This window comes from Crocodylus siamensis, chromosome 1, assembly GCF_052110815.1.
Source record: "Crocodylus siamensis isolate JL-2025a chromosome 1, ASM5211081v1, whole genome shotgun sequence".
In the NCBI taxonomy this organism is placed as follows: domain Eukaryota; kingdom Metazoa; phylum Chordata; order Crocodylia; family Crocodylidae; genus Crocodylus; species Crocodylus siamensis.
This window is the reverse complement of record NC_143395.1, coordinates 258,876,900-258,904,569: the sequence shown is the minus strand read 5'-3', so window position 1 is coordinate 258,904,569 and position 27,670 is coordinate 258,876,900. Positions and strand designations below refer to the sequence as shown.

General features: G+C 43.1%; 1 protein-coding gene across 4 annotated transcripts in view; it reads left to right on the top strand.

Annotated features, from left to right (window-relative positions):
• The window catches only part of RSPH1 (radial spoke head component 1), a 30,300-nt gene extending 13,959 nt beyond the window's left edge, over positions 1–16,341 (top strand). Inside the window, exons 7-10 of one of the 4 annotated variants that reach the window (XM_090061275.1) lie at positions 508–679; positions 2,388–2,543; positions 6,900–7,006; positions 16,269–16,341. In XM_090061275.1, the coding sequence (XP_089917401.1) occupies positions 508–679; positions 2,388–2,543; positions 6,900–6,973 (402 nt within the window). In that variant the 3' untranslated portion in view covers positions 6,974–7,006; positions 16,269–16,341. Of the gene's footprint in view, positions 1–507; positions 680–2,387; positions 2,544–6,899; positions 7,209–16,268 lie in introns of those variants that run through there. The other 3 variants (XM_090061295.1, XM_090061268.1, XM_090061285.1) reach the window with 3 other exon arrangements.
• The last annotated feature ends 11,329 nt before the right edge of the window (positions 16,342–27,670 follow it).

Below are 27,670 nucleotides of genomic sequence, written 5' to 3'. Positions count from 1 at the left end.
TACAAAGTTTATACACAGTACTTCCCATTACATCATGGATCTTACCCATGCATGACTGCACTACAGCGTGAAACCTCTGATGTGGTTATTGACATTTGCTTAGTGCTGCATTGAGGTGGGTAATTATGTCTGCTATGGGGTGTAGCATATGCAAAAATGTGTGCACCTTACTGTGGCACTCTTAGTGGCGTGGATGTGCCCTGCATGTCCCCATGACTCTTCTGTACATGACAAATCTGACCCATTAAAAAACAAAATAAGCAAGCATTAAGTTTGAAACCAACATTGGAACTCTCTGATTGCTTCAACGTTATCTAGCCTGGCATTTTTTCTAAGGCTTGTGACTATTCAGGCTATTCCACTTTAGCAGCATAGTTTGAAGGGCTGTATTGTTACCTTTCAAACTTGGTGAAAAAAGATTTTAATCCCCACAAACTTGGTCTTACTCATGACCTTTACATTCCTAATATTAATGCCAGATATTTTTTATGTTCATGTGGTTTCTAGGACAAAGGGGAGGAGGAAGAAGAGGAGGAAACTTCAGCCGTAATTGCTCCAAAATGGAAAGCAACAAAACTTACTAAATTGACTCTTTGGACTCCTGCCCCTGAGAAACCCCCACCTCCTGAAGAGCCTGCAGCAGCAGCAACAACAGCAGAAGAGGAGCCAGCAAATGCAGGTTTGTCCTGATGAACTGCTGGATACTTTGTCTTCCAAATAGTTTGAGTTACTAGGGTCGGAAGGGACCTGAGCAGATCATCAAGTCTGACCCCCTGCCATGGCAGGAAAAAGTACTGGGGTCAAACGACCCCAGCAAGGTGATGTCTAGCCTCCTCTTAAAGACCCCCAGGGTGGGAGCCAGCACCACTTCGCTTGGAAGTTGGTTCCAGATCCTAGCCGCCCTGTGAAGTAGCGCCTCCTGATGTCTAATCTGATTTTACCCTCTGCCAGCTTGTGACCATTATTTCTAGTCACTCCTGGTAGTGCTCAGGGGAACAGGGACTCCCCCAGTGCCTGCTGGTCCCCTCTGACTAGCTTGTAACAGGCCACTAGATCCCCCTCAGCCTTCTCTTGTGGAGGATGAACAGGTTCAGGTCCCATAGCCTCTCCTTGTAGGGGCTGCCCTGCTGCCCCCTAATCATGTGAACGGCCCTCCTCTGGAACCTCTCCATGTTGTCCACATCCCTCTTGAAGTGCAGTGCCCAGAACCAGATGCAGCACTCCAGCTGCGGCCTGACCAGTGTCATATAGAGGGGGAGTATCACCTCCTTGGACCTGCTCGAGATGCATCTGTGGATGCGTGACAAGGTGCAGTTGGCCTTCCTGACTGCATCCCCACGCTGCCTGCCCATATTCATCTTGGTATCAATGGTGACTCCAAGATCCTTTTCTGCCTCTGCACTGACGAGAAGGGAGTTCTCCAGCCTGTAGGTATGGTGCTGGTTCTTCCTCCCCAGGTGCAGCACCTTGCACTTGTCAGTGTTGAATCCCATCCTATTCTCATCCGCCCACCCCTGTAATCTGTCTAGGTCTGATTGTAGCCTATTCCTCCCTTCTAGCGTGCCCACATCCCCGCACATCTTAGTGTCATCAGCAGATTTGAACAGGGTGCTTTTTACCCCCTCGTCCAAGTCACTGATGAAGATGTTGAACAGTGCAGGCCCGAGGACCGAGCCCCACTGCCCACATCCCTCCAGGTTGAAAATGACCCATCCACTACCACTCTCTGGGTGTGGCTCTCCAGCCAGTTGGCGACCCATTTGACTGTGTAGGTGTTGACACTACAGTCCCCCAGTTTTTTAATGAGAACGGGGCGAGAAACAGTGTCGAAGGCCTTCCGAAAGTCCAGAAAGACTATGTCCACTGCTACCCCTGCATCTAAGGATTTGGTGACCTGGTTGTAGAAGGCCACCAGATTGGTCTGACAGGACCTGCCTCTAATGAACTCGTGTTGGTTGCCCCTAAGCATAACCTCCCCTGCTGGCCCCTCATGGACAAATAGTTTTTGCCTGTTTAATTTGCATAATAAGTAAGATGTACTTCATAGCTTAGGTGGTGTTAAATATTAGCAATTAGCATGGCAAGATGAATCTTCACTTTCGTATACTGCACATATAGGTGTACGGTTTTTATACTTTCTTTTGCTATAATATAAGTAGCAAGAGACAACTCTCTTGGAAAGTCTGTAAATTATTATGGGCTTTCAGGATTGATATTGTGATCTATATATAAACAAATTCAGGAACTCTAATGAGACTGCTCACATGAGTAGAAGCTACAGGATTGAGCCTAAGATGTTAGCTGTTACCTAATAATAATAATAATAATAATAATAATAATAATGACAGTTTTGTTTTTTTCTCCTTGTATTCTGGCCTGTTTCTAAGTTTCTCACATCTCAGTTGCTGCAGAAGTTGCTGAGAGTGCAGAGCCTCCTACTGAAGAGTCAACTGAAGCTATGACCCCACCTAAAGAAGCAGAAGAGGAGGAGGAAATTAACAAAGAAGATCAAGCGGATCAAGGTGAAGAAGAAAGAGAAACAAGTAAGTATAGCATCATCTAAAATGATGCATGTCACCAACTGAAAACATGTCACTGGTGACATAGTGGATAAAAATAACAATGTACTGCTGGCACAGCACAGTATGGGCTGCTACTGTGCCATCATTTAGTACTTCCAAAATGACAGCTCAGTAACAGCACCATAGGGGCACATGTAGATGCACTTACTGTATAGACCCGGGTTTGATTCCCAAATGCAGGTATAACTACAGCCATTGAGGCACTGAACATCCAGATTTGGTCTGGCCTTTGGATATCATCTTAATAGTCTGAGGAGGGGATGGAAGGTCTGGACAGCCTCCACTCCATATTCCTGCCTAAGTGTACATGTCAAAGGTCCTGGTGACCTCTCTCCCACACATCCTAATGTAGAATGATTAATGATTGCCTAACATACTCAAGGTTATGTTTTTTTACTGTTTTTAAGAATGGAAATTATACTTGTACATAGGATCATTAGTGTATGTGTGTAGCAACATTTACTAACACATGTGCCAAACTGTGTTAGTAAATGACTACATTTGCAAAACTGAGATTAGCCTGATCTTTAATTTCTCTAAAGTATTTGCTGAAACACCTATTGGGCTCAGTGATAATTTTCGCCTAGTCTGGCCACAGGAAGCAATTTATAGCCATGACCAAAAAAATGCACGGCTGCAGATAGCTTCAGAAATGGCAGATTGGGTAAAAATCTGAACCCTTGTTGCATGTTTTGGAAATCAGTTGTCCTTTCATGCTTATCTTGAAGGAAACGTAGCTATTGTGCCCATTATTTTCAGTGAGGTTTAACCCAATCCACAATAATCATAATATAAAAAGAAGTTTGGTTAGGGAGGAAAATAGGATTTCATCATCATTTACAATCACTCAGTTTTTCATATTTATGTTATAACAAATATTTATTTTAAAAGAAAAATTCTTTCCTGGAGGTTGTTCTGATCAAAAATATGATGCAAGCAGAGTTTGAAATATAAATCCAAAAGAGGACACCAGTGCTCTCTCTCTCACTACAAAGAAGATAGAACTATTTGTGAATTTATCACCTTGTAGTAAGCCAGAGAGAGTGCTCAGACTAGCCATCAGACATGGGAGGCTTTGCATTCTGGATAAAGATCTTATGGCTTGATCCAATTTAAGGCACTTGGACACCATCATTCAGAAATCTAACATGATTGATGAGAAAAACCTAGTTTTTTTAAATAAAGACAGTATAAATTGGATATAACTGTTGCAAATGACATTGAAAAGAATTCAGAAATTAATTTTTAAAATTATCATTCCAAAATATTTTATCAAAATCAGAAAATTCTGCAAAACGCAGCTTCTGCATTAATTATATTTTATCAGTAAATCTAAAAATTGGACCTAATATTTGTAACTGTTCAAACTGTTCAAAGTTGTAAACCTTTAATCTTGTAGCTTCCATCAGCAAATAGTTGATTCTCAGTTTTTTATCAGTCCATTTCACATTAAGGCTAATTAAAGATTGACCACAGGAGTCAGACAGACAGTTAAGCAGCTTGAAAATATGCTGAGACAAGCCCTAATGATTCAGGGCCAGTTCCCTGAATTCTTGTAATTTTTTTGCCCTCATTACTACTTTATTAGTTCATGATCTCTCATAATGAAGCCCCAGTTAAGCAGTCAGCAGCCCTAGTAATTAGTAGCTTTTTGATGAACACAATCAGTTCATTTTATCCTACAGCATCTCCTCTATAAGGCCTGAAGCACAAGTAAGAGTTATGTACTCGTGTCCTTTTATTTATTTATTTATTTTAGCAATAGGCTCTTTATGTTGCTAACATGAATACAGTAAATAAAAACATCAGTTTATCATTGATATAGTGTCTAGGAGCCCAGCTGTGGACCAGCACTCCATTATGCGAGGCACTGAATAAACCAAGGGGAAAAAAACAGAGGAGAAAAGGACACAAGCAACTGTGAAATCAGTTAGCCTAAATATAACACCCAGGAAGATGCTGGAACTAGTTATTATTAAAAAAAAAATTGTAAGCAACTAGAGGATAATACACTGATAAGAAATAGCCAATATGTTTTTGTTTTGAATGAATCGTATCAAACCAAATCTAATTTTACACTTTGATGGTATAACTGTCTGAGGAGATGGGGGTGGGAAACAGCTGCTCCATCTCGACTGTTAGTAAGGTTTTGACAGTCCCAGATGACAGTCTCATAGGCATAACTAGGAAAATACAGTCTAGGAGAAATCAGGTCAACTTGTTGAAAAAGCATCTTAATTATTAAGAGTCTGCTGTCAAATATGTTAAATAAGGCAGGGTCTGGTACTATTCAATATTGCCATTCTCCGTGATGTGATGAAGAAAAATTTGAAGGTGACGCCAGCTAGAAGGAATTTCAAAGAATTTGAAGGATAGCATTAGAATTTAGAGTTATCCCGATAAATTGGAGAAATGGTCTGAAATCCATAAGATAAAATTGATTAAAGACATGCACAAAATATCGCTTTTACCAAGAAAAAGTCAAAAGCAAAAATATGAAATTTAGAATAACTGGATTGGCAGTAGTACTGCAGAAAGGGATTTGGGGATTACAGGGGTTATGAACTGCACACAAGTCAATAATATGATGTTGCCAAAAGGCAAATGTCATTTAGGATGATATTAACAGGAGCTTGGTATGCAAAACATGAGAAGTTATTACTTTGTTCTACTAGGCACTGGTGAGGCCTCAACTGGAGTACTGTGTCCAGTTTGAAGCACCACAAATCAAGACAAATAAATTAAAAATGGCGAGGGGGCAACAGGAATGTTAAAGAGGTTTAGAATCTAATATATGAAAAAAGAATTTGGGTTATGTTCTGACATGCATTTTAAGTATTCCAAATCCTGCTCTAATTTGGAGTGGTTCAGATTCACGATGCTTCATACACATACACCTCCACCAAAAGTGCTTCATAATGGCCAAGAAGGCATGCAGCAGCTGCATTCTCCAGCATGACTCTTAGCCTCCAATCTCTCTGGAGGTTCCCAAGGACCGCCGAGCACACAGGAGAACAGCAGATTCACATTCATTGTCTGCCCCCTGTCATAAAGTGTGAAGCAGTATGGGATCAGGAAGACCAAGCAACTGCCTATCCTGTTCTTCTGAAGGATGCAGGCATTTCAAAAAGTGTTTCAAAAAAAATCTCAAAGATATTCCCCTTTTTTTATGAGAACCATTTTTGATGCACTTTGGCCATACATATCTGCATCTTGCTGTTTGGAGTGCTTCAAAGCACTTCGAACATTTCAAATAGCATGTCTGTTTATGGCTTTGGTTTTTAGTGTAAAAAAGAAAAGGCAAAATGGGACTCGATAACCACCTGTAAAAAAAAAAAAAAAAAAAGATAAAAAATTGTTTTAAAAGGGGCCAGTGATAAGCTGTTCTCCTTGTCTACCAGGGCAAGACATGAAGTAGCCTCAAGGCAGTTTAGTTAGATGCTATGAAAAACTTATTAACAACTCTAAACGTAACTGAGCACTGGAAAGGGTTACCCAGAGAGTAGAGACAGCAAAAAAAAATCAGACTTCTGGTTCATGAGAAGTTTAGATAAAAAAAATTAAAAAGATAAAACCAATGTTTTTTGGAGGGTCTGGCAAACCAAATGCTCCCAGGATCTTCAGCTGATCAGTGAAATTGAGATTCTTGTCCACTGCCGATACCAGCATCAAAATTGAGTAGGGTGTCATTTTAATGATCTATTTCAGGAAGCTTCCAGCATCCCCAGACCTCCAGCAGGCTACCTGTAGGCCAAGGATCTGCAGGTGCTGGAGTCCCCAGCTCTGAGTCAGACCTGCCAAGGATCCAGGGAGGGCTCTCTTGGAATTCTAATTTGGATTTGGTGAAAATGTGATGAATCTAGGATGTTTCAAATGAAATATTTCAGGGTCAAACAAATGCCAATTTTCAACAAAATATTTTATTGGATACTTTCCAGCCAGGTCTAGTAAGGAAAGAATCTCAGTCATTGGCGATTTTTAGAATGGGTTGGACAAATTTCTATCGAGATCCTTTAGGTATATGTGACACTGTAGAGCCCCGGGGTGAACTAGAGGACTTCTAGTGTTCCCTTCCTTCTAGGCCTACATTTCCATAATTCTGTATTATGTCAATTTTCTGTTAAGGGTAGGATTTTTCAAAAGTGCACAGTTTAGAGATCTTTCCTTAATAATTAACCAGACAGATTATTCTGAAGTCTATATTATATTTTCTAGGAAAAGTTGCACTAAAATGAAATTAAAGAGAAACCTACAACTTGAAGCACAAGTAGCTTATAATACATTTATCTCAATTTTCCTGTTTGTTTTTCCTAACAGTAAATACTAGTTTAGAAGAGAAGGAGGAGGAAACAAAGGAAGCTGAAGAGCCAGACATAAGTAGAGATGACTAACACCAAATAAGGAAATTACACAGAAAAACCTAAGTAAAATATCCTTGTATTATTCTTATTTGATGAATGGCCATGTTTCATTGTTTTGAATAAACATTTTTATTGGTAGTTTATGAAGACAATGCCTTCCTGATGCTTCTCTGAAATCAAGAGTATATTGTTTCCAAGTCTGGTTTATTACATATAGTATCTAACTACTGGTTGAATTAATTGTGGGACTAGACACATGCAACAAGTTATTTGTATGCATAAGTATTTGTAGGATCAAGACTTTGAACTGCTTCACATTATGGCTTATCAGTGGAGCATACATAAATGAGAAGGAAAATTCCCTGGTTTTCTGTAATAGGTCAGACTATTGGTACCTGGAATCCAGTAACTGGCTCCTGGCAGTAGTTTGTATTGGTTCTTCACAGGAAAGTAAACCTTGGTTGTTCCAATAAACTTCAATTCTTAGGTGTCATCACAAAACATAGTTTCCATGTTGGAAACTAAATTATACCTCTACCAATATTTGTGAAATTGTAAGGTTACAAAGCAATTAACCAAGCATGTGGAATGCCAAGTAAGTAGTTCAAAGTGTATCTAGCCAGGTGGGTTGCACAAAATAGTATGTGTGCGCACACTGGAAGTGGAGGCTTTTGTACATCCCCAGTGAATGAGTGGAACTGCACAAACGTGAGGCAAAAAAATCTCTTGGTGCTTCAGATCAGGTTGATTCCTCGTGTATAGCAAAACTAAATTAAAGGAAACTAAATAGGAAAGGCTGCATTAATGCCATGTTCAAGTTACAATGTTGATGACAAAAAAAATCAAGAACATACAAAATTTAAGATTTTCTCAGTAACTTGAACTCCCTCATGCTTACATAATATTTAGGCCCTGCTTCTGCACATTACATGAGCACTTACTTAACTTTTAGCACATGAATAATTTAAATTTCATTTTAATGAGTATTCTTGTTGTCTTACAGTTAGGCATGCGTATATGTGATGGTAAGCTTGGAGCTTAAGATAAAAAGTTAGCAGACTGAGACTATTCTATTTTTCTATATATTTCATGAGATATCAAATCAGTGTTTCTGAAACTAGAGTAACTACCTGTAGTCTTCAACCTCAGACCAGGATAACGAATAGGATTCCACCTCAGGCGGAAGGAGAAAATATTTTAGTGACAGGTTTTCTTGTAATTTTATAACAAACGATCTGCTTGAAACTGCTCAGGAGTTTGGGATGTTGGTAGTAGAGATGAATTAATAGATAGCCACAGTAGTGTAATTAGGGATGGGTGAGAGGGGCCCAGCCCACTGCCAAGTTAGGAGGAGCACTGGAATCGCCCCCCATCCTATGGAGTCTGCACCCCAGCAGCAGCACTACCATGCTGGGAACAGTTCCTGGTTGGTACTGCTTTGAGATCAACAGCCAATGTCAGGAGGGAATGCACAGTGGCAGCAGCTGCAGCTCAGCCAGGACTGCATAGGATGGGTAAGGATAAGCCTGCTGCCTCCTCTTGGAACCTGCATTCCTCCACCCTTCGCTCTTGAAGTGCGTTCCAACCCTCCCAGCTGTCCTGCTGGGTTTGCCCTAAGTGCCAACTCTGTTCATTATGCTACTGCACAGGACAGCCATGGTAAAGAGGCCATGGATGTAAAATAAGTGGAGTTTATAATCTGGCTGGGTAGTTTTTTCTCCTGTCTAAAATGTTTTAGTGAATTAATAGCCATTTAAATTTTTCAAAATTCACATATTCTTCTTCACAGTAAGGTTGGCCAAAAGTTGGAATGGGTTTCCAAGGGAAGTTGTGCTCTCCCCTACCTTGGGGGTCTTTAAGAGAAAGCTGGATGGGCATCTGGCTGGGGTCATCTGACCCCAGCACTCTTTCCTGCCTAGACAGGGGTTCAGACTCGATGATCTGTTGAGGTCCCTTCTGACCTATGAATCTATATTCTGTTGTAAAGTTGATGAAACAGCTACATAACATATTTAATCAGACATTGCTACCTCAAGGGTAGCATAATTAAAGTTGAGTTCATTCTTGACTGATTTGTTAATTTTTTTCCCCCCTTTAAGCTCTTTATGAACTCTGATTTTCAGGACACTAACCACTTGGGAATGCTTGGTAGCTTTTGGATAGATTTCCTGTTTCTGTAATCCAGGGATTATGGTACATTTCCAATGCACAAAGGAAACTATCAGAACTGTGTATAGAACAAATAAGGATACAGAAACAAAAATTTGTCTTCAGATTTATTTTATTTTGGTTTGGTCTCCTCCTTTTTTTAAGTGTTATACCACTTCTATTCAACTGTGTTTTCAGTTCAGGGACATGTGTGACCTCTAGTGGTAGGACTCTAAGATTCACATCTCTTTTTGGAAGGGCCTGTAGTAGCATTGTAGTAGCACTGATGGTCCAGGGACTATACAAGAAGCAATTTGTAGGGCAGTTGAGACAGGTGAGAGCCTCTCTCTTTTTACTCAGACATTATCTCATTAACTTATTACTGTTATTTCGCCTTGGATCTCTATTCTTAAAAGCAGGACTCCATTTTGCTGGGCACTGTACAAGCACTGAACAAAAAGATGTTCCTTGCTGCAGATTGCTTACAGTTTACCACCTTCATTGCTACAACATCATTCAGCAATGGGCTTCACATTGTTAATTAGTGTTCTAATCCCACATTCAGAAACTTGCATAATTAACAATAACGAGATCAGTCTCTAAATCAGATACAAGCACCTTAAGAAACCAAACAAGATAAAAATGTTGTAGAGCCTCTGTAAAATAGTTATTTGGTAGCAGGCACCTGTGAAAAATGGTTTTTGCAAAGAGACTGTTCTCTCTTCCATGCTTTATCTTTCCTACTTTCCTCTTCATTCCTATGCACTCATGGAAGGTGCTTATTTTTGGGGTGAAGTTACATCACATCAAATTAGGGGTTCCATGACACAGGGTCAGGAGCACAGTGCCAAACAAGGTTCTGCATGTGGATTCCTTGATGCAGATTAAATTTACTTTGTTCAATATTTAGTGTATTGCTTCCCTTGCAATGGAAACTGCAAGGACCTTGATAATGGAGAGAAAAAAATATCGTTACTGTTCAGCCTGGCTTCTAGAAATACTTCTGCATGCTCTGCCAAAATGTTATTTTCCAAAATTTAATGTCTTAGAGAAAGGAAAAAGAATTACCAAAGCTTGCTTTTCTGAGATACTTGAAGTTTTTCTTCTTCACCTGCCCACTTCAAATTTTAGCAATACATGCCTGAGACAGACCAAATTGGCATAAATTCAGCCAGATCTAACATGAGACTTTTCTAGATATTGTGAACAGTGTCAGGTGTTGGGGTGGATGCTGGTTTGGATTCAAGGCATTGAACATCTCTCTAGAAGTTTCTATAAGGAGTTCATCACCTTGGTACCCACGTTCCTTTTTCCTAAAGTTAATTGGAGCTGTGACATCTCTCTGAAATATATTGACACGCGTTTAGTTATGGCCTCTAAGTATTCATTTACATATCTGTTAGTCTCCCAACTTTTAAAACATGGGCCAACTTGGATTCATTTCTAAAGTTCTGATTCAACAGAGTTTCTACCACAAAGCAGGTTGATGTACAAGATAGCAGTTCTCTAGTTTTATTTCCCTACAGGTTTGAGCTGTAGGAAAACCGGTTCTGTAAAACAGTCCAGCTATTTGCAAACCAAGCCTCTTTTAAAAACACTGAGAGCTGTAGGTGTAGGAAATGCCCTATCCTAACAGCTAAATTGTAGCCTGGCTTATCAATAAGTCAATACCTACTGTTGGCCTGTCACCATGCTGGCCTGCCGCTTTGTCTAGGGCAGTCTGTCCAGTCTCATCTGCCACAACTTGTTGGGAGTCAATCTGTTAAAATAAGCAGGAGGCTGCCCATTTAATAGCCTGATGCCAGGGGGAGTCACACAACTCCAGCCTTCCCTTATAGTGTCCCAGGCCTTGCATGTGGCATCCTAAAGTAGCTCTTTACTCTGGCTCATGGCTAGGCCAAACTGAGCCCTTTGTTAGGCCTCATATATTATGCTTTTACTCCGTCCCATTGTTAGAAATATTATTGAAAATGCATTATCAATAGTGTTGTTAGAACAGCACAGCTGCCAGCTCTCCCTGGTGGGAGGGGGAGGTTGGAGGAGAAGCTACTAAGGGCTCTTTGTATTAAGGTATCACTCTCTCTCTGTTTTGCAAATTTACTATCTCTTTGTTACAGTAAAGCATATACTCCTTAGCGTTCTCATGCAGATAAGAGTAAATTGCAATTTTTAATGGTCCTGGCCTTGGGGCAGAGAAGGTTTGAACTTTTTGTAACCTAAAGTACTTTCTGAGCAGGCGCAATTAGCTAATGCATATAAGCCTATCCACCCCGCATACTTAAGTAGTTAATTATAATGCACATGCGACGGATGACGTGACGTCATTTCATATATGTTTGTATGAACCGGAAATGAGATGTAAGAGTTCCTGCTTCTGCACACGTGCTCAGGAGAGAGGGGATAAAAGCCAGCTGAGAGTTGTCCTCAGCGGTTGGAGTGATCCTTTGTTTCCGCTCCAACCCTATTTGCAAATATATACCTTTTGTGTTGCTAATGGAGTGTGTCTGAGACTGAGAGTTCTTTGCCTCCCGAGAAACGAACCGCAGGCATTTCTGCAACAATTGGCACCCCAGATGGGACCTTCTCGTGGACGACCCCGAAATCCAGCGGCGGAGCGCCTCCGGTACCAGGGGGAGTGCGCACTGAGCCGACTTTTTGGGCTCGCCCCTGGAATTTGAGGCGTGAGTCGGGATATTCGGGAAGTTAAAAGGATCCCGTGCAAAATTCTCAGTTTCTGGAGAGGCTAGACACACCTTGGTATTTGGATCGAGATCTCTGGGATATCTGAGTGAGTATACGAATTCCTTTTGCCCAATTTGGTTCTGGATCCACAGCAGGGGGTGTGCATGTTTGCTGGGGAATTTTCGGCTCAGTTCTCATGGTAAATCATCTGTTGTACGGGTCTTTTGGTATTTGGTGTGCCTTGGGCGCACTCTTGTGGGCAAATGGGTATGAGTCGCTCTCGTGTAGAAATCCAGATACGCCCTTTTGGAATTTGTATTATAAAACTAATAAATTTGCAAAGCCGGCCGATTACGGAGTAAAAATGAAAAAGGTGATTTAATTAAGTTTTGTCAACTCGAGTGGCCAACATTTGGGGTCCACTGGACCCCGAAAGGATCCTTTGTGCTAAAAGAAGTGATAGCTATCCATGAAATTGTTATGCAGAATGGGTATTGGAATCAGTTTCCTTATATTGATTGTTGGTTGTGGGTGGTTCAAAATCAGCCACCTTGGATTAAGAATTACTTAGTAAAGTCTCATGTGATGGTTGTTAAGGAAAAGACTCGAGAGGGACCGCCTGTACTCCCTGAGTCTGATGAGGGGGGAGATTCTGAATTGGCTGAGCATCGGACCCGCGCTCCGGTTGCCCTGTCAGGTAGCGAAGATGAGTCAGACGCCTCCTCGGGATCCAGTCCCTCTGCACCACCGCCCCCTCCCTTAGGGAGACCACCACCAACGTATCAAAGCATACCTAATGATTTAGAGCGTGAGCCTCAGCCAAGTGCCCCACCTGAATCGGGGAATAAGGGTTATTATTTGCGCAAGCCTGTAGAGTCACAGCCGGTGCTGAACTGCCCGATGCGAGAGGTTATTGGGGAAGGAGGCAATGCAACTTTTGTCTACACCCCATTTAGCACTTCAGATTTATTTAACTGGAAGAATCAGAGCCCCTCTTTTCGTGAAGACCCTGAAAAGATGAGGGACCTGTTTCGATCTATTGGGCAGACTCATCGACCCACTTGGGCTGATGTCCAGATGATGCTCCAGACCCTCCTAACCCCGGAGGAGAGGAGATTAGTGTTGGGAACAGCAGGACGTATTGCGGCAGCCAGAGTTGAGTCAGAGGGTGCTGCTGGTCGTACTCTGCGTGATACCTGCTCTGTTGAAGAGCCGAGATGGGATAATCATACTGCAGAGGGAAGAGAGCTGAGTGCACGGTATCTGGGAATTATAGTGGAAGCAATGGGAAAGGCAGTGCCTCGGGTTACCAATCTGTCTAAGTTGTATGAAGTGAGACAGGGAAGAGAGGAGGATCCCTCAGCTTTCCTTGGGAGGCTGTATGAGGCGTTTCGCAGGTTTTCGGACCTGGATCCAGAAGCCTCAGATAATCAACGCATGGTAAATCTTACGTTTATTGGTCAATCTGCTGCTGATATCCGTAAGAAGTTACAGAAAACTGAGGGAGGTGCTGGGAAACCGATTTCAGAGCTGGTGGAAATTGCATATAAGGTGTATGGGAATCGTGAGCAAGTACAGGAGCGCAAGGAGGATAAAAAGGCTCAGCGACAGATGGCAGCACTAGCAGCTGCTATAACTGGAAGTAACCCTGGAAAGGCTGGGATACAGAAGGGGAAAGGAGAAAGAGTGGGAGCAGACGTTTGTGCTTATTGCAAAGAGAAAGGACACTGGAAGAGGGAATGCCCGAAGTTGAAGGAGAAGAGAGAGAGGGAACCGAGAGGTCACCTCATGCAGGTAGAAGAAAAGGGTGAGGATTCAGAATGAAGGGGACGGGGATCTAAGACCACTACCCTTTGGGTTGGAGCCCGAGAAGATCCCATGGTAACCATTAGGGTTGGTGGCAAAAACTTTGAAGCCTTGGTGGATACTGGGGCTACATTTTCAATGATTCCAGAAACCCCCCCCGTGCAGGAACTAGTGAACAGCATGTACTTGTGGAAGGGATTGAGGGAACGCAATCCCGACTCCCTGTTTGTAAACCACTCCTCACCAAAGTGGGGGACCATTTGCTCGAGCACTCCTTTGTGTATTCTCCAAGTTGCCTGGTTGCACTCCTTGGGCAGGACTTACTCACAAAATTGCAAGCTGAGATCTTTTTCAGAGACGATCAGATGGTGGTCCAGCTACCTGTCAAGCAGAGCTCAAACTATCAGATGGCTCTCCTGGAGGACCGACGCCCTGCAGTAAGTCCAGAAGATCACATGACTGGAGTAGACCCCTCGGTATGGGCTGATGGAACCCCTGCGCGAGCTAAGTCCGTCTCCCCGGTAAGGATCGTACTCAAGGATGGGGAGGGGCCCGTTCGGGTAAAGCAGTACCCACTCAGCCGAGCGGCCAGAGCTGGACTCAAGCCGTTAATAGAGAAATACAAGAGGTGTGGATGGCTAGTGGAAGGGTCCTCACCCTATAACACCCCCATCCTTGGAGTGCCGAAGGCAGATGGGGTCTCATACAGACTGGTCCAAGACCTGCGAGCAGTAAATAAGAAGGTCCTTTCAGACCATCCTGTAGTCCAGAACCCTCACACGATTTTGACACAAGTACCGGGGGAAGCTGAAATATTTTCAGTGCTAGATTTGAAAGATGCTTTCTTCTCTATTCCCCTTCACCGAGAGAGTAAAAAATTGTTTGCTTTTGAATGGGAGGATCCAGACACCTTCCATAAAGCCCAACTCATGTGGACAGTTCTCCCACAAGGATTCGTAGCAGCCCCCCATATTTTCGGACTTGCCCTTCAGAAGGACTTGGAGGAGTGGAAGGGATCACACCCCGCAGTGACTCTCCTCCAGTATGTGGATGACCTGCTAGTTGCAAGCCCAAACTTGCAGCTCTGCGAGGAAGCCACCAGGTCACTCCTAAACACTCTGGGGGAAAAAGGATATAAAGTCTCTAGAGACAAAGCCCAGATATGTCAGCCTGAAGTCACATTTTTGGGATATAAGCTCTCAAAAGGAGTCAGAGCCCTGAGTGCAGATCGCATACAGGCAATCCAAGGTCTAACCCCACCTAAGTCACCCAAGGAGCTGCGAGCATTCCTAGGGCTAACTGGGTTCTGTCGACTATGGATACCAGATTATGGTGGGAAGGCTAGACCACTGTATGACTCCCTGACTAAGGAGAGTCTCACTAAATGGAAATGGAATAAAGAAATGCAGCATGCCTTTGATCTGCTGAAGGCAGCATTAATCCAGCCCCCTGCCCTGGCCATCCCAAATAGTAAAAAGCCATATCGACTGTATGTTCACGAGAATCGAGGGGTTGCATCAGGGGTGCTGATACAGCCATCGGGCCCGACCTGGAGACCCGTGGGATATTACTCAAAGGTTCTAGATCCAGTTGCACTCGGGTGGCCAGCCTGTCTTCGGGCTGTGGCAGCCACAGCAGTGGTTGTTGAAGAAGCCCAGAAGATAGTCATGGGTGCGGATATGGAAATACTCACTCCTCATGGAGTTCCCCAGATCCTAGGGACTGAGGGAGGGAAATTTCTTAACCCCTCCAGACAATCACGGTATGAGATATTTTTGCTCTCTAATCCAGGACTTAATTTCAAACATACTACAGCCTTAAACCCTGCAACCTTGCTGCCGGAGCCAGGGAAACCGATGCATGACTGCCTTGAGGTCCTGAATCAAACCACGCAGGTGCGACCTGATCTTGCTGAGGACCCAGTTGAGGACCCAGATGTTGAATACTTCGTAGACAGCTCCAGCTCTGTCATCGATGGAAAAAGACGAACAGGATGTGCAGTGGTAACCTTGGATAAGGTAGTATGGAGGGAGTCATTGCCGAGCTCATGGTCGGCACAGGCCGCGGAACTCACTGCGCTCACCCGAGCATTACAGCTGGGGACAGACCAGCGGGTTAATATATACACTGACTCTCGCTATGCTTTTTCTACAGTCCATGCGCACGGACTATTGTGGAAAGAAAGGGGTTTCATTATGGCCTCTGGGAATAAGATTGCTAATGGCCCCCAGATTATCAAGCTACTAGAGGCACTCCACCAGCCTAAAGAGGAGATCATTCCCTGGTATTCCCTGCCTGAGTCCATTGAGTCGGATCAAGGACAACACTTCGTGGGAAAAGTGGTTCAAGAAGTCGTGCAAACTCTCAAGGTTACTTGGAAACTACACACACCATGGAGACCACAGAGTTCAGGACAAGTGGAATGCATGAATAGGACTTTAAAGACTCTGCTCACCAAAATCTGTATTGAGACACGCCTTAAGTGGCCTTAAGCATTGCCGCTAGCTCTTACTTGCATTCGAAACACTCCCCGACGGGGCCTCAAATTGACCCCATATGAAATTATGTTTGGCAAGCCCCCTCGAGTCTTACCCCCTGGGATGCAAGAAAATGTAACTTTTGAGTTAGGTAATAGTGAGCTTCATATGTACGTTATTGCTTTGCAGTCTGTCTTGTCTTCTCTTCACAGGTATGCAGCCTCCTTTCAGCGCCTGCCTTTAGACGTACCGGTACATGACTTCTCCCCGGGAGACTGGGTGTTGGTGCAGCGGTGGAAAAAGGAACCCTTGACTGAGAGGTGGAGTGGCCCGTTCCAGGTACTTCTAACAACCCACACCGCTGTAAAGATTGCTGGCCATGACCGTTGGATACACCATACCCGTGTGAAACGACATCCACGAGCATCAGAGGACATCAACTCCCAAGACGAGCTCACTCTGGAAGCTGAGTCGTCTTCGGAACAAGAAGCCAGCAAGTGGAGCTGTGAACCTACTGGTGATCTCCAAGTGCGCCTGAGATGGCTTAATCAGAGCTCGGAAAATTATACAAGAAAGTAAAAGGGAAAATATGGTGGGAATCTTAATGTGCCTTGTTGTTATCTGCATAATGAAAGAAGCAGGATTGCGTAGCCTTAGCTGCTGGCCTATGCCCCCGCTTTCCCAAATTGCTCCCCCAGGGACAAATTTGTATGTTGATATGATGGAAAGAATTGCAGGTACTTCTAATCTTACCAACTGCTGGGCCTGTGGGGGGCTCCGAGAGGCCGGAGAACAGTGGCCTTGGAGGGCTTTTCCTTTGGCCCCAAAATGGTTGGTCAGTGACAAGGCGGATGTTAAGAGTACTGGTCAAGAATGGGATGAGAACCGCAGCTGGGATCTTTCCCAAGTGGCATTAGGAGAGTACTGTATTAGCAGTAATGGTACAGGGAGGAGTTTGGGACATAGTCAGTGTACATGGACATTGAAATGGGCCCGAATATGCAGCAAGTATGCTGATCAATGGAATTCTGCTGCTGTTAGGCTCCCAATCTCCACGCAGATGCAAAACGTCAAAAGGACAAGAATATTACCTTTCGATCCTGACCCTACCAGATGTCAGGCATATGAAAAGGCCCGAGGTGAACGATTTACCTACATCTATAATTGGCAATGGGCACACCCGAATGGCACGGTGGCAAGGTTTAATACATATTGGAGTGCCTTAAATGACACAAATGAAATAACCGAGTGCGAGTATAGGGATAAAGATGGCGTATGGAAATGTCAGTTTAAACTGAGTAACTATTACACTGGCCCTTTAGGGCATAGGGGCAACAAATACTATCCCCTTCTTTTCCACAGCCGTGACCCCCTAGCCTTGGGAGGGGAAAACAGGGCCCTAAAAGGACATTATTGGATTTGTGGAAGGCGAGCCTATACGGTACTACCACGAGGGTGGACAGGAACCTGCTATATTGGAGTAATTGTACCATCTTTCTTTTTGCTACCATCTGAGGTCGGAAATAAGCTGGGAGTCTCTTTGTATGATGATTGGAAAAGGGCCAAGAGAGGTATTGATGTAAGTTTGACACAGGGCGGCTCCCAAAAGTGGAAGGAGGATGAGTGGCCTCCTCAAAGGATCATTGAGTATTATGGACCAGCTACATGGGCTAATGATGGGAGTTGGGGATACCGGACACCAATATATATGCTAAATAGAATTATCTGGTTGCAGGCAGTCTTGGAAGTAATTACTAACCAGACTGCCACTGCTTTCGAGTTGCTGGCCCGACAGAGTTCTCAGATGAGGGAAGCCATATACCAAAATCGTATGGCTTTAGACTATTTACTCGCAGAGGATGGCGGGGTCTGTGGAAAGTTCAACCTTTCTAATTGTTGTCTCCAAATAGATGATAACGGGAAAGTAGTCTTAGAGATTGCCAAAGAGATCAGGAAAATAGCCCATGTACCAATACAAATGTGGGAAACCACATGGAATAAGGACTGGTGGTTTCAATTATTTGGAGGACCCTGGTGGAAAAAAGTAGGATTTGTGCTTTTGTGTGCTCTGACTGGTTTGATTTTTATCCCTTGCCTTATTCCTTGTCTCACTAGATTGATAACCACCACAGTAGAAGGAATGCAGGTCGCAGCAGTCCCTTTGAAAGCACAGACTGCAGCAAAAGTCATGATCCTCAGAAAAATTCCTCGTAATTATCTTGATTTGCCTAAATGAAGTAAAGAGCAGAAAGCATCTTGAGGGGGGATATTGTTAGAAATATTATTGAAAATGCATTATCAATAGTGTTGTTAGAACAGCACAGCTGCCAGCTCTCCCTGGTGGGAGGGGGAGGTTGGAGGAGAAGCTACTAAGGGCTCTTTGTATTAAGGTATCACTCTCTCTCTGTTTTGCAAATTTACTATCTCTTTGTTACAGTAAAGCATATCCTCCTTAGCATTCTCATGCAGATAAGAGTAAATTGCAATTTTTAATGGTCCTGGCCTTGGGGCAGAGAAGGTTTGAACTTTTTGTAACCTAAAGTACTTTCTGAGCAGGCGCAATTAGCTAATGCATATAAGCCTATCCGCCCTGCATACTTAAGTAGTTAATTATAATGCACATGCGACGGATGACGTGACGTCATTTCATATATGTTTGTATGAACCGGAAATGAGTTGTAAGCGTTCCTGCTTCTGCACACATGCTCAGGAGAGAGGGGATAAAAGCCAGCTGAGAGTTGTCCTCAGCGGTTGGAGTGATCCTTTGTTTCCGCTCCAACCCTATTTGCAAATATATACCTTTTGTGTTGCTAATGGAGTGTGTCTGAGACTGAGAGTTCTTCGCCTCCCGAGAAATGAACCGCAGGCATTTCTGCAACACCATCAGGCCTCATTCACGCTGCCCCCCTCTCACTGGGGCCTCTTGCACTCCACTCTCTCCCACTGGGTCTCTTGCACGCTGCTTCTCACTGAGCCACACCCAACCTGTCCTGCACCCTTGTGTGACCACGTAAGCCATCAGGCTTGCCTACTCACACTCCTTGACTGGCCCTGGTGCAGCCTTTCAGGTCTCTCCCATGACCCTCATCCAAACAGTAACCAGACAGTTCGCTTGGCCCTGGAGGGAGTTCTGACCCAAGCCCCTCTCTGGGTGACTTGTCACTCTTACCCCCTTCACTAGGGCCTCAGGGTCTTGTACCCGCTGAGCTCAGCTGCTTTTCTCTGGGCATGCCCTGGCCCCACCACACACTAGGGCTTCGAGGTGTTACACCCCCTGGGCTCAGGTGTCTCTCTCTCTGGGTGTGCCTGGCTCCCACTATCCTCAGGGTCTTTCTTACACCCCCATGGGCTCAGGTGCCTCTTAGTAGGCATGCCTGGCCCTACTGTTTTCATTGCTACTCAGTGGGTAGTGGGGTCTGGGGTTTTAAGGTGCCCCTACCTGCCTTTCACCAGGGATGCAACTGGCCTGGCATTTCTGGGGGGACTTTCCTGCCATAGACAGCCTCACCAGACCACCCTTCCCCAGCAGGGTGCAGTTTTCATACCCAGAACCAGAAGCCTCCTCTTACTGCCAAAGCTCCTGCCCTTACCTCCAAGATGTTCCAAGCAGCTGCTCAGCCAGCTGTTGCTCTTTCAGCTGCCAGCAACAGACTGCTAGCTCCGCCCCAGGGCCTGGAACTAAAATGGAGGCTGCTCCAACCCCTCCTCCAATCTCAGGGTCCTCCTACAGTCATGTGACTAGCTCATTATTCAGTTCACACCTGCCGGCTGCCCTGATGGCTACTCTAGCCTTTAAAGTGACAGGCACCCAAAGGTGTTTTGTCACATTAAGTCATCTCCTTCCCTAAGCGCTTACATGGCTTGAGAGGTGAGGCTGTAGCAACTGTTCTGTTCTAAAACAAATTCCGGCTCAACAGAAAACAAGTGAACATCCATATTTTTTAGGGGAGTTCTATTGGCAAAGCTCCCTGCAGCCAACCTCTGGAGTTTGCAAAGAGAGCCTGCTCTTTGAACTTACTATAAGCATTTATAGTAAGCATCCTGGGGATGTCTTAGCTAATTCAGTTTAGAACCAAGGCAAAGATAACAGTGCTAGTAACTCTACAAAAGACATCTTTAGAAGTCAGAAGAGGAAGGAATATTAATTTAAAAATCATGAGATTGCTTTCTAGACATTAGCTCTCTGACTGTGCATGTACACACAGAGAAAGTGAACTATCCCAAGTAAGGGCCAAACAACTTAGGGTCAACCAGTTTCATTCAACTAGTAGGCATAGCTGGGATTGGTCAGGTCTCCCCTATAAATGCCAGAGAGGTGCTACAAAAGGCTCTTGGAAAAGATTCTGAAGCAGAGAGATGGGACTTCGAGGAGTGCTAGCTGGTGGTGAGTTTTACTAGACAGCAAATACATCAGCAAAGAATAAAACATCTGGATGTATCAGGGAGTCCTTTTTGGGTTGGGAAAATGGGTCAGCCACCTTCCATGTAGGCACAACACATTAGCATGTCACTGTAGAGTCACTGAGGGTGAAGCTGCATGTTACACATAATGTTGCACAGATTTAGTATGGTCTAAGTGGCATTAAAGTTAAGTGTTAATGTTAAGTGGCATTCATGTACAGTGAATGCTTGATTTATCTCCATGGAGCAGACTGAATTTTCCTTAATACAAGCTAGGTAGCATGGTGCAGAGTTAAACCTTGCCTGAAGTGGCATGACTAAAACACTCAAAGCACTTAGCATGAGTTAGCTAGCTTTAAGCTATGCATGACATGTGAATGCATACATTTTAAGCACCTTTTGTATGGTAAGTGTAATGGGGAGCTTTACCCTGAGATATTTTCATTGACAGAATTCCATTCATCCAGCTTTTTCACAAACGACTCACTGGAGATTTTAAAATAGTGGTTACTCTCCTGCACTGAAGCTGCTCCTGAAACATCCTCTGTGAGTGATCTAGCAGGTTTTCATTCCAACCTTGAATACCACAAAAGATGAAAAATAAATTATTTCCTCAGATAGATTGAAAGCAACTACAAAATCCCGTTTTTACGTGCGTTTGTCTTACTAGTCTTTAGACTGATAGTTTGGTAAAGGTGTCTACAAAGGCTGTCTCTGGAGAGTAGATGACACTGCATATATTTTCTATTTTGTGCACTATTTATTCAGTCTGAGTCCTCAGATGTAGGGCATGATCTAACAGGCTGCTGGAAGTGGCACCTTCTTTGGAGCAAGTTTTTATTTTTATCTTGCTAGACACTGGATGTGTTTTGCCTATTTTGCTTTTGTAAGCAAATTCACAACAGAAGTACTGACTGGCAATTAAAAGATTATTTGCAACTCTCTTACCTATAAATCCACTGGTAGACTAAATAGAAAATGTAAAGGTAAAAAGTCTAATTCCACCCCCCCCCGCCCCCCCCACCTATATTAGCCAAACAGCAATGTAAATCAGAGATGGATCCCGATCCTGAAAACATAGATATGTCAATTGTTCCAGTAACTGCAGTAGAATCACTCTTATGAGTCAAGTGACTTGAGTCAGGGGTCTGGTTTTCTTTACTGCATCATAGGAGACAGATCATCCCTATGCAGGGATTCATTGAGAGTGCAGGAAACTCTGAAATCCCACCTAAAATATTTTGCCTGATTGTTCTCTGAGGGGATGGGCAAGGGAAGCGAAGCAATTCTCCCACTATTTGGCCTTGGTAAACCTCACTTGGAGTACTGAGTCTAGGTTTGGACACCGCCTTTCGAGAAAGTTTTGGACAAACCCAGAAAGTTTCCAGCAGATAACAACAAAGAGGATTAGAGGCTAGGGAATCATGATTTATGAGGACTGGCTGAAAGAACTAGGACTGTTTAGACTACAGAAGAGAAGATGGGGGATTTGATACTAGAATCATAGAAAATGAGGGTTGGAAGGGACCTCAGGAGGTCATCTAGTCCAACTGCCTGCTCAGATCAGGACCAGCCCCAACTAGATCATCCAAGCCAAAGCTTTGTCTACCTGGGTCTTAAAAACCTACAAGGATGGAGAGTCCGCAACCTCTCTGAGTAACCTGTTCCAGTGTTTTACAACCCTCCCAGTGAGAAAATTCCTCCTAATATCTAACCTAATTTTCCCTTGCTCCAACTTGAGACCACCGTTCCTTGTTCTGTCATCTGCTACCACTGAGAACAGTCTAGCTCCATCCTCTTTTGAACCCCGCTTCAGTAGCTATTAAATCCCCTCAGTCTTCTCTTCTCTAGACAAATAAGCCCAGTTCCCTCAGCCTTTCCTCATAAGTTATATCCCCCAGCCCCCTCACCAAACTACTGCTGTTCTAATTTTATACCCCAAATGACCATGTAAGGTGCAAGGTTAGGAAAAATAAAGACCAAATCACCTGTACAGTGCATAGGAACCATCTCCTAGCTTCTTACTGTTTTTGCTGAAAAGCAAGAGCAGTTCTACTGATCACTTTCCTTTCTTTCCTTTCAAAACGTAGACACAAGATTAGCTTTTAGTTCATTGTTATTTTTATCAAAACACACAAGTGTGTATTTTGTTCCCCTTTTAATCTCTTACAATATATCACAGAGAACAATATATCACTCAGCCTAGATCACACTTTAAGACAAGTTATTGTGTGGATGTTTTCCTTTTTAGTATTATTCCGCCAGGTGTCACTATAGGTTAATGTTACCACTAAACTCTGATACAGGAATTTAAGGAGTAACCTGAAAAAGAAAAGAAAAAGCAAAAAAGATTGTTTTAGCACTAGAAATTTAGGTTTTATCTAGCCTTAGATGTTGAAGTAATAACAACACAAGAACTTTAAAAAAGAGAGATTTGAGCAGTTAAAAGGTGAAAGAATTTATTAGAAAAAGTTTTGAAATGCCTAATTTAGTTCAATTAGTAATATTTTGAAGAAGGTAACCTTATGTTAAAGATTCACCACGCTCACCTGTTTAACAAAGGTATGGTGGTTAACAATAGGTCTTTCCATTCCATACATACCCTAGCAGAACAACAGAAAACCAGGTCTGACATCCTTATGATTCTAAGGCAAAATACGAAGCACATTTTTAAAATGATAAAACATCCCAATTTTCTTTTTAACAAGCCAGAAAAATCCACAACCCTTTAAAAATCCTCTGCCGTCATCTTTGAATAGTTAAATAGAGAGAGATTCAGATAAATAAATTAAAAACCGGATGGTAAAAATCTGGTTTTAGAAAGTGCATAAAATTGGAGAAGCTGAAAAAGATGCCCTACATTTTATTCTATTACATGAATCAACTCTGCAACTGCCAACAAAATTTGCCTCATGACTGGTATTCATCAGTTTCTTTCAGATTTGTGAACACATCACATTGATGGTCTACCACTCTGTAAAGCATTACTTACCTGATGATGAAAACAATGAAACTAAAGTTTTACGCTCATATAGCTCTTTACATCCATGGAACACAAAGTGCTTTACCATTGAGGTTGCTATTGTTACTCTCATTTTACCAATAGGAATAGAAAGGAAATGTGATGTGCCCATAAAACAAATCAGAGACAAAACCAGGAATATAGACCAACATTTCCAAACTCCCAGTCCAGTGCTCTGTCCATTACACTGCCCTGCCTTTTTATCTAAATCTTAGCAAACATCCTCTAACCACACAGGCTATTGTCAGGATCAAAGGGATACTGCCAAATTAATAATATTGGCCAAAGTTTTTCATACTGGGTGCCTACAGCTAGTTTCCAATACTCACTTTTATGCACCTAAATGGAGGTGGCTTGATTTTTTAAGAGATGTTGCAGATATTCAGCATCTTAGAACATCTTTAAATTTAAAACATTGGGCCAAGATTGTCATGAACAAATTCCCTTGTGTTGGTTACTTGATATAATTTTAAGCCTGACTTTGCAAGTCTCTATATGGGTTGGCTCCTTTGCCCACAGAGAATCCCCCTGTCTGAAACCTTGGTGCTAATACAAGGGACCTTTTGGATGGAACAGCTCATATATACCCTTCAATTATTAAAAGTAGAATAATTTTAAATAGCCCATTGTTTCTGTTGCATACTTTTTCAGCTCGCTTAACCCGAGCAATATACATAGACTGATTGTTTTCAGTGCGTTTCTTGCACATGCAGTAGCACATTGTTACCACATTAAAGAGAAAAAGAAAAGGAAGAGAAATGCTTAAATTCAGTAAAAATATCCCTCCACCATTTTAATTGAGATCAAGCAACTTGAAGTATACATTTACAGTGAAAAAGGCATGTCACGCTGGCACTGCAGGATTGTGTGTTTATAGCCTCAGTGATTTCCACATCAACTCTATTTAACTTACAACTAACATAATAGTTTCTAATTATCAGACCTGCATTTACAAGCTGGAATCTAACAACAGACCAAAGCAGGTTCATTCCTTCTCATGCTTCATCAGTGGGAATAAAGGCTCTCTCAGATATTCCTCAAGCCATACCTTTGATAGCCCATCATCCTGAAATTAGTAATGTCTGTGTAACTCTCCCCGCCATTGCTGCCAAAGAGCCTGCACAGATGTTACTAATGCACAGGCACAGAGAATCAAAACTCATGGTCTCTCTGGGCTGTGAATGCCTCACGGGAGTGTAGTGCAAGAGACTTATTTCTTTACTGTACCCAGTGGACGTGACAGAATGAATGGTTCTGGGAAATAAGAAAGTGCTATTGTTTTAAGAGTCACTTTTCAGAGTAGGTTTAGTTTTAGGCCTTTCTGGTCTTTTATTTGAAATCTCCATTTTGAGCCCAAACTTACTCATAGTTGTTGACCCCTGGATTGGATTTGGGGGTTCCTTCTGACTGCCCTTGTTCTCATGCAAAACAAATCCTTTAATGGAGTGAATGTAGAAGCAAACTTTATTAGAATTTCCAATGATGCATATTGTTAGCACATAAAGAGTAACACAATACCTATCTAGATATATTTTTGTAATCTAAGCAGAGATAAGGAATCTTATAACTTAGAGGTTTTCCACCTTAGGCTCTTAAAAATTGCTAACAGGTGGCCAGCCTAGTAAATAGATCTTACTCAGATTCAGAGACTAAGTGCTAAGTGGCACTGGTTCGTCATTATGACTACAGAGATGAATCTCAGCAAGAGGGTGCCAAAGGAAGACATCTCAGAGCATTGAGCCCCTTTTTATCCTCTTCCCTGAACAAAGCCTTACATCATTACATAATAGAAACTTTGACAAATATGGCAACAAGAAGATGCCATATGTCATTCTATTAGTCAAGATGCCATATAATGACATCATCCCTTGATCAGGATTATATGTCCTAAAACTGGCTAGTCTTCCAAGAAGTTTCTCTTGCCTGTGACTTGGTTCCTTTTACATTACTTCCCTTAGCTTTACATATGTTAACATGATCCAACTTAAAGTTAACACTGCAAAAGCCTACTATAGATACTAGAAGGCAAGCTAAAACGATTCTAAATCAAGAGAAATGTCTACACTGTGTCTGTAGCATATCCTGCAGTCCTTGCAGGAGAGATGCAACAAGGGGCAAAATATAATTATTTCAAAGCAGGTGCAAGAAAGTTCCTGGGTTTTCTAAAAAAGCCTATGTTGGGGGGTCTTTTAAATAACATTTACTTAAAATGTTAAGGTTGTTTTAAAAATAACTGAGAAATTCCACTTTCCCCATGGCTGGTGCTGTCAGAAATCAGGTGCAAGGGGGAGAAAACAGATGCATCTCTTCTCTGCTTTCCCCTTCATACTTTTTGGCTGCATCCCCATGTAGGAAATAGTTCACAGCTTCCCTCACACGTAAGGTGTCACTTGAGGAGGAAATACTCTCCCTATGACTTGAATTTAGAGCACAGCTATTGTATCAGCCTAACGTCACCCCTTTTTAGCAAGTCTCCACACAACATAATCTCTTTGGACCAAGCTTGGGAATTTTGCAGATCTTTTTTCCTCTAGGACAACAGACCAAAGCAATTCACAAGACTTGTTGAAGAGACAGGTTTGCTGTGGAGCCTCACTTGGCATATCCGTAACACACTGTTGCAGGGCACTGCAATGCCCTGCTCCTTTAAAGAGCTGAAACTGCCTTAGCAGTGAGTGGGGAGACCCAGCTGCTGGTTACCAGGGCAGCCAGCCTGGCTTATATATAAACCCCAGGGCTGAGGCCAGGAAGGCAGTTCCCTACCAGTAGCTGAGGGGGAAGGAGCGCTCTTAAAGCAAGCAAAGGGGAGAGGCCTGACTGCATGAGTAGCTTCTGAGACTGTTGAGGGATGGAGTATCCCCTGGTATGGTGTGAATGATGTAGCTGGACAGCTTGGATTTATCTTACAGCCTAGGGGCTTGTGTTTTGTTTACTACTGTATAACACTGGTGGTTTGGGTGAGTCTATTAAGGGATGGAGGCCTCATAGGGGGCCCATGGCAGTGTGGGGACCCTGCTGCCAGAGAGAGTGGCATTTGGGGTATACAGACCCCACCACCAGAGAGAACAAAGGGGCTAAATTACATCAAGGCCTGGGCCAAACAACTTCAGTACCATCTGTGAGGCTTGGGGCATGGTAAAGGGGTAATTAGAGCCATGCATAGCCTGTGAGGTTTGAAGCGGGACCTACCAGGGGTCTGGAAACCTGCAGGGTCCAGAGATACAATCAAGAATGTATCTGAGAGGACTGAAAGGCAGCTTCCCTATCAATCATTCAATCAAAGACATGGCGGGTGAATAGAGGGTGCCCATTGGGCCAACTTGGCATGGTAAGGGGGCTTTGGGGAGGTCACAGCCATCCTATGATGCACAAGGACAGTGAAGCAGTATATGAGGTGGGAAAGGAGGCTTGAATATTTGGCTCCACAGTGAAGGTGGGAGCAAGCTGAAGCAGACAGAGGCTTGTTTTGTAGCCCCATTAGTCTGCATGAGAGATGTTTGCTGTCCAGCTGGAGGATTCCTTGAATGTTACTTACGTAAATGTAATTGATGACCAGCTGCAACACAAAGGGACAACGACCATGTTGGTTATCTAACCATAACCATAAGCATGCATACCAGCCTCTGGCTTCCTTACTGCTCATTCCATCCAAGAAGAGCACACACCAAGTGCAGCTGCTTCCTCAGCCTGATGAAGGGTATTTATACTTGAAAGCTTGCAAAAGAGAACTTTTCCAACTATCTGAGTTGGTCTAATAAAAGATATAATATTTAACCAAAGAATGTCTGTCCATGTCCTTAGACCAATGTGGCTGTAACCTATGCCCCTGACCATAACACTGGCATTTCCTTATAGCTGAGTAAATCCTTCACTGTACAGTCTGAGCAGAGTCAATTTTTGGATGACCTATTGTAAAAATACACAGACCATTCCACAAAGGACCTAATATTGCCATCCATGATAGTTCCCACATTACAACTAGCACACAGCTTGATATGGAGTTTGCAGCAGCTGCAACAGCTCTGTTCCTCACAATTTATGAGATTATAGTTGCTCATCTAGAGGTCACCTACTATAATTACAGGCAGGATTATTTTACCAGTAAAATTTACAGCTAAGAAGGCTAAAAAAATCCCCAAACCTTACATCATTTGGCCTGAAGAAAATGTTAAGGGAAACTCACAGGGGTAG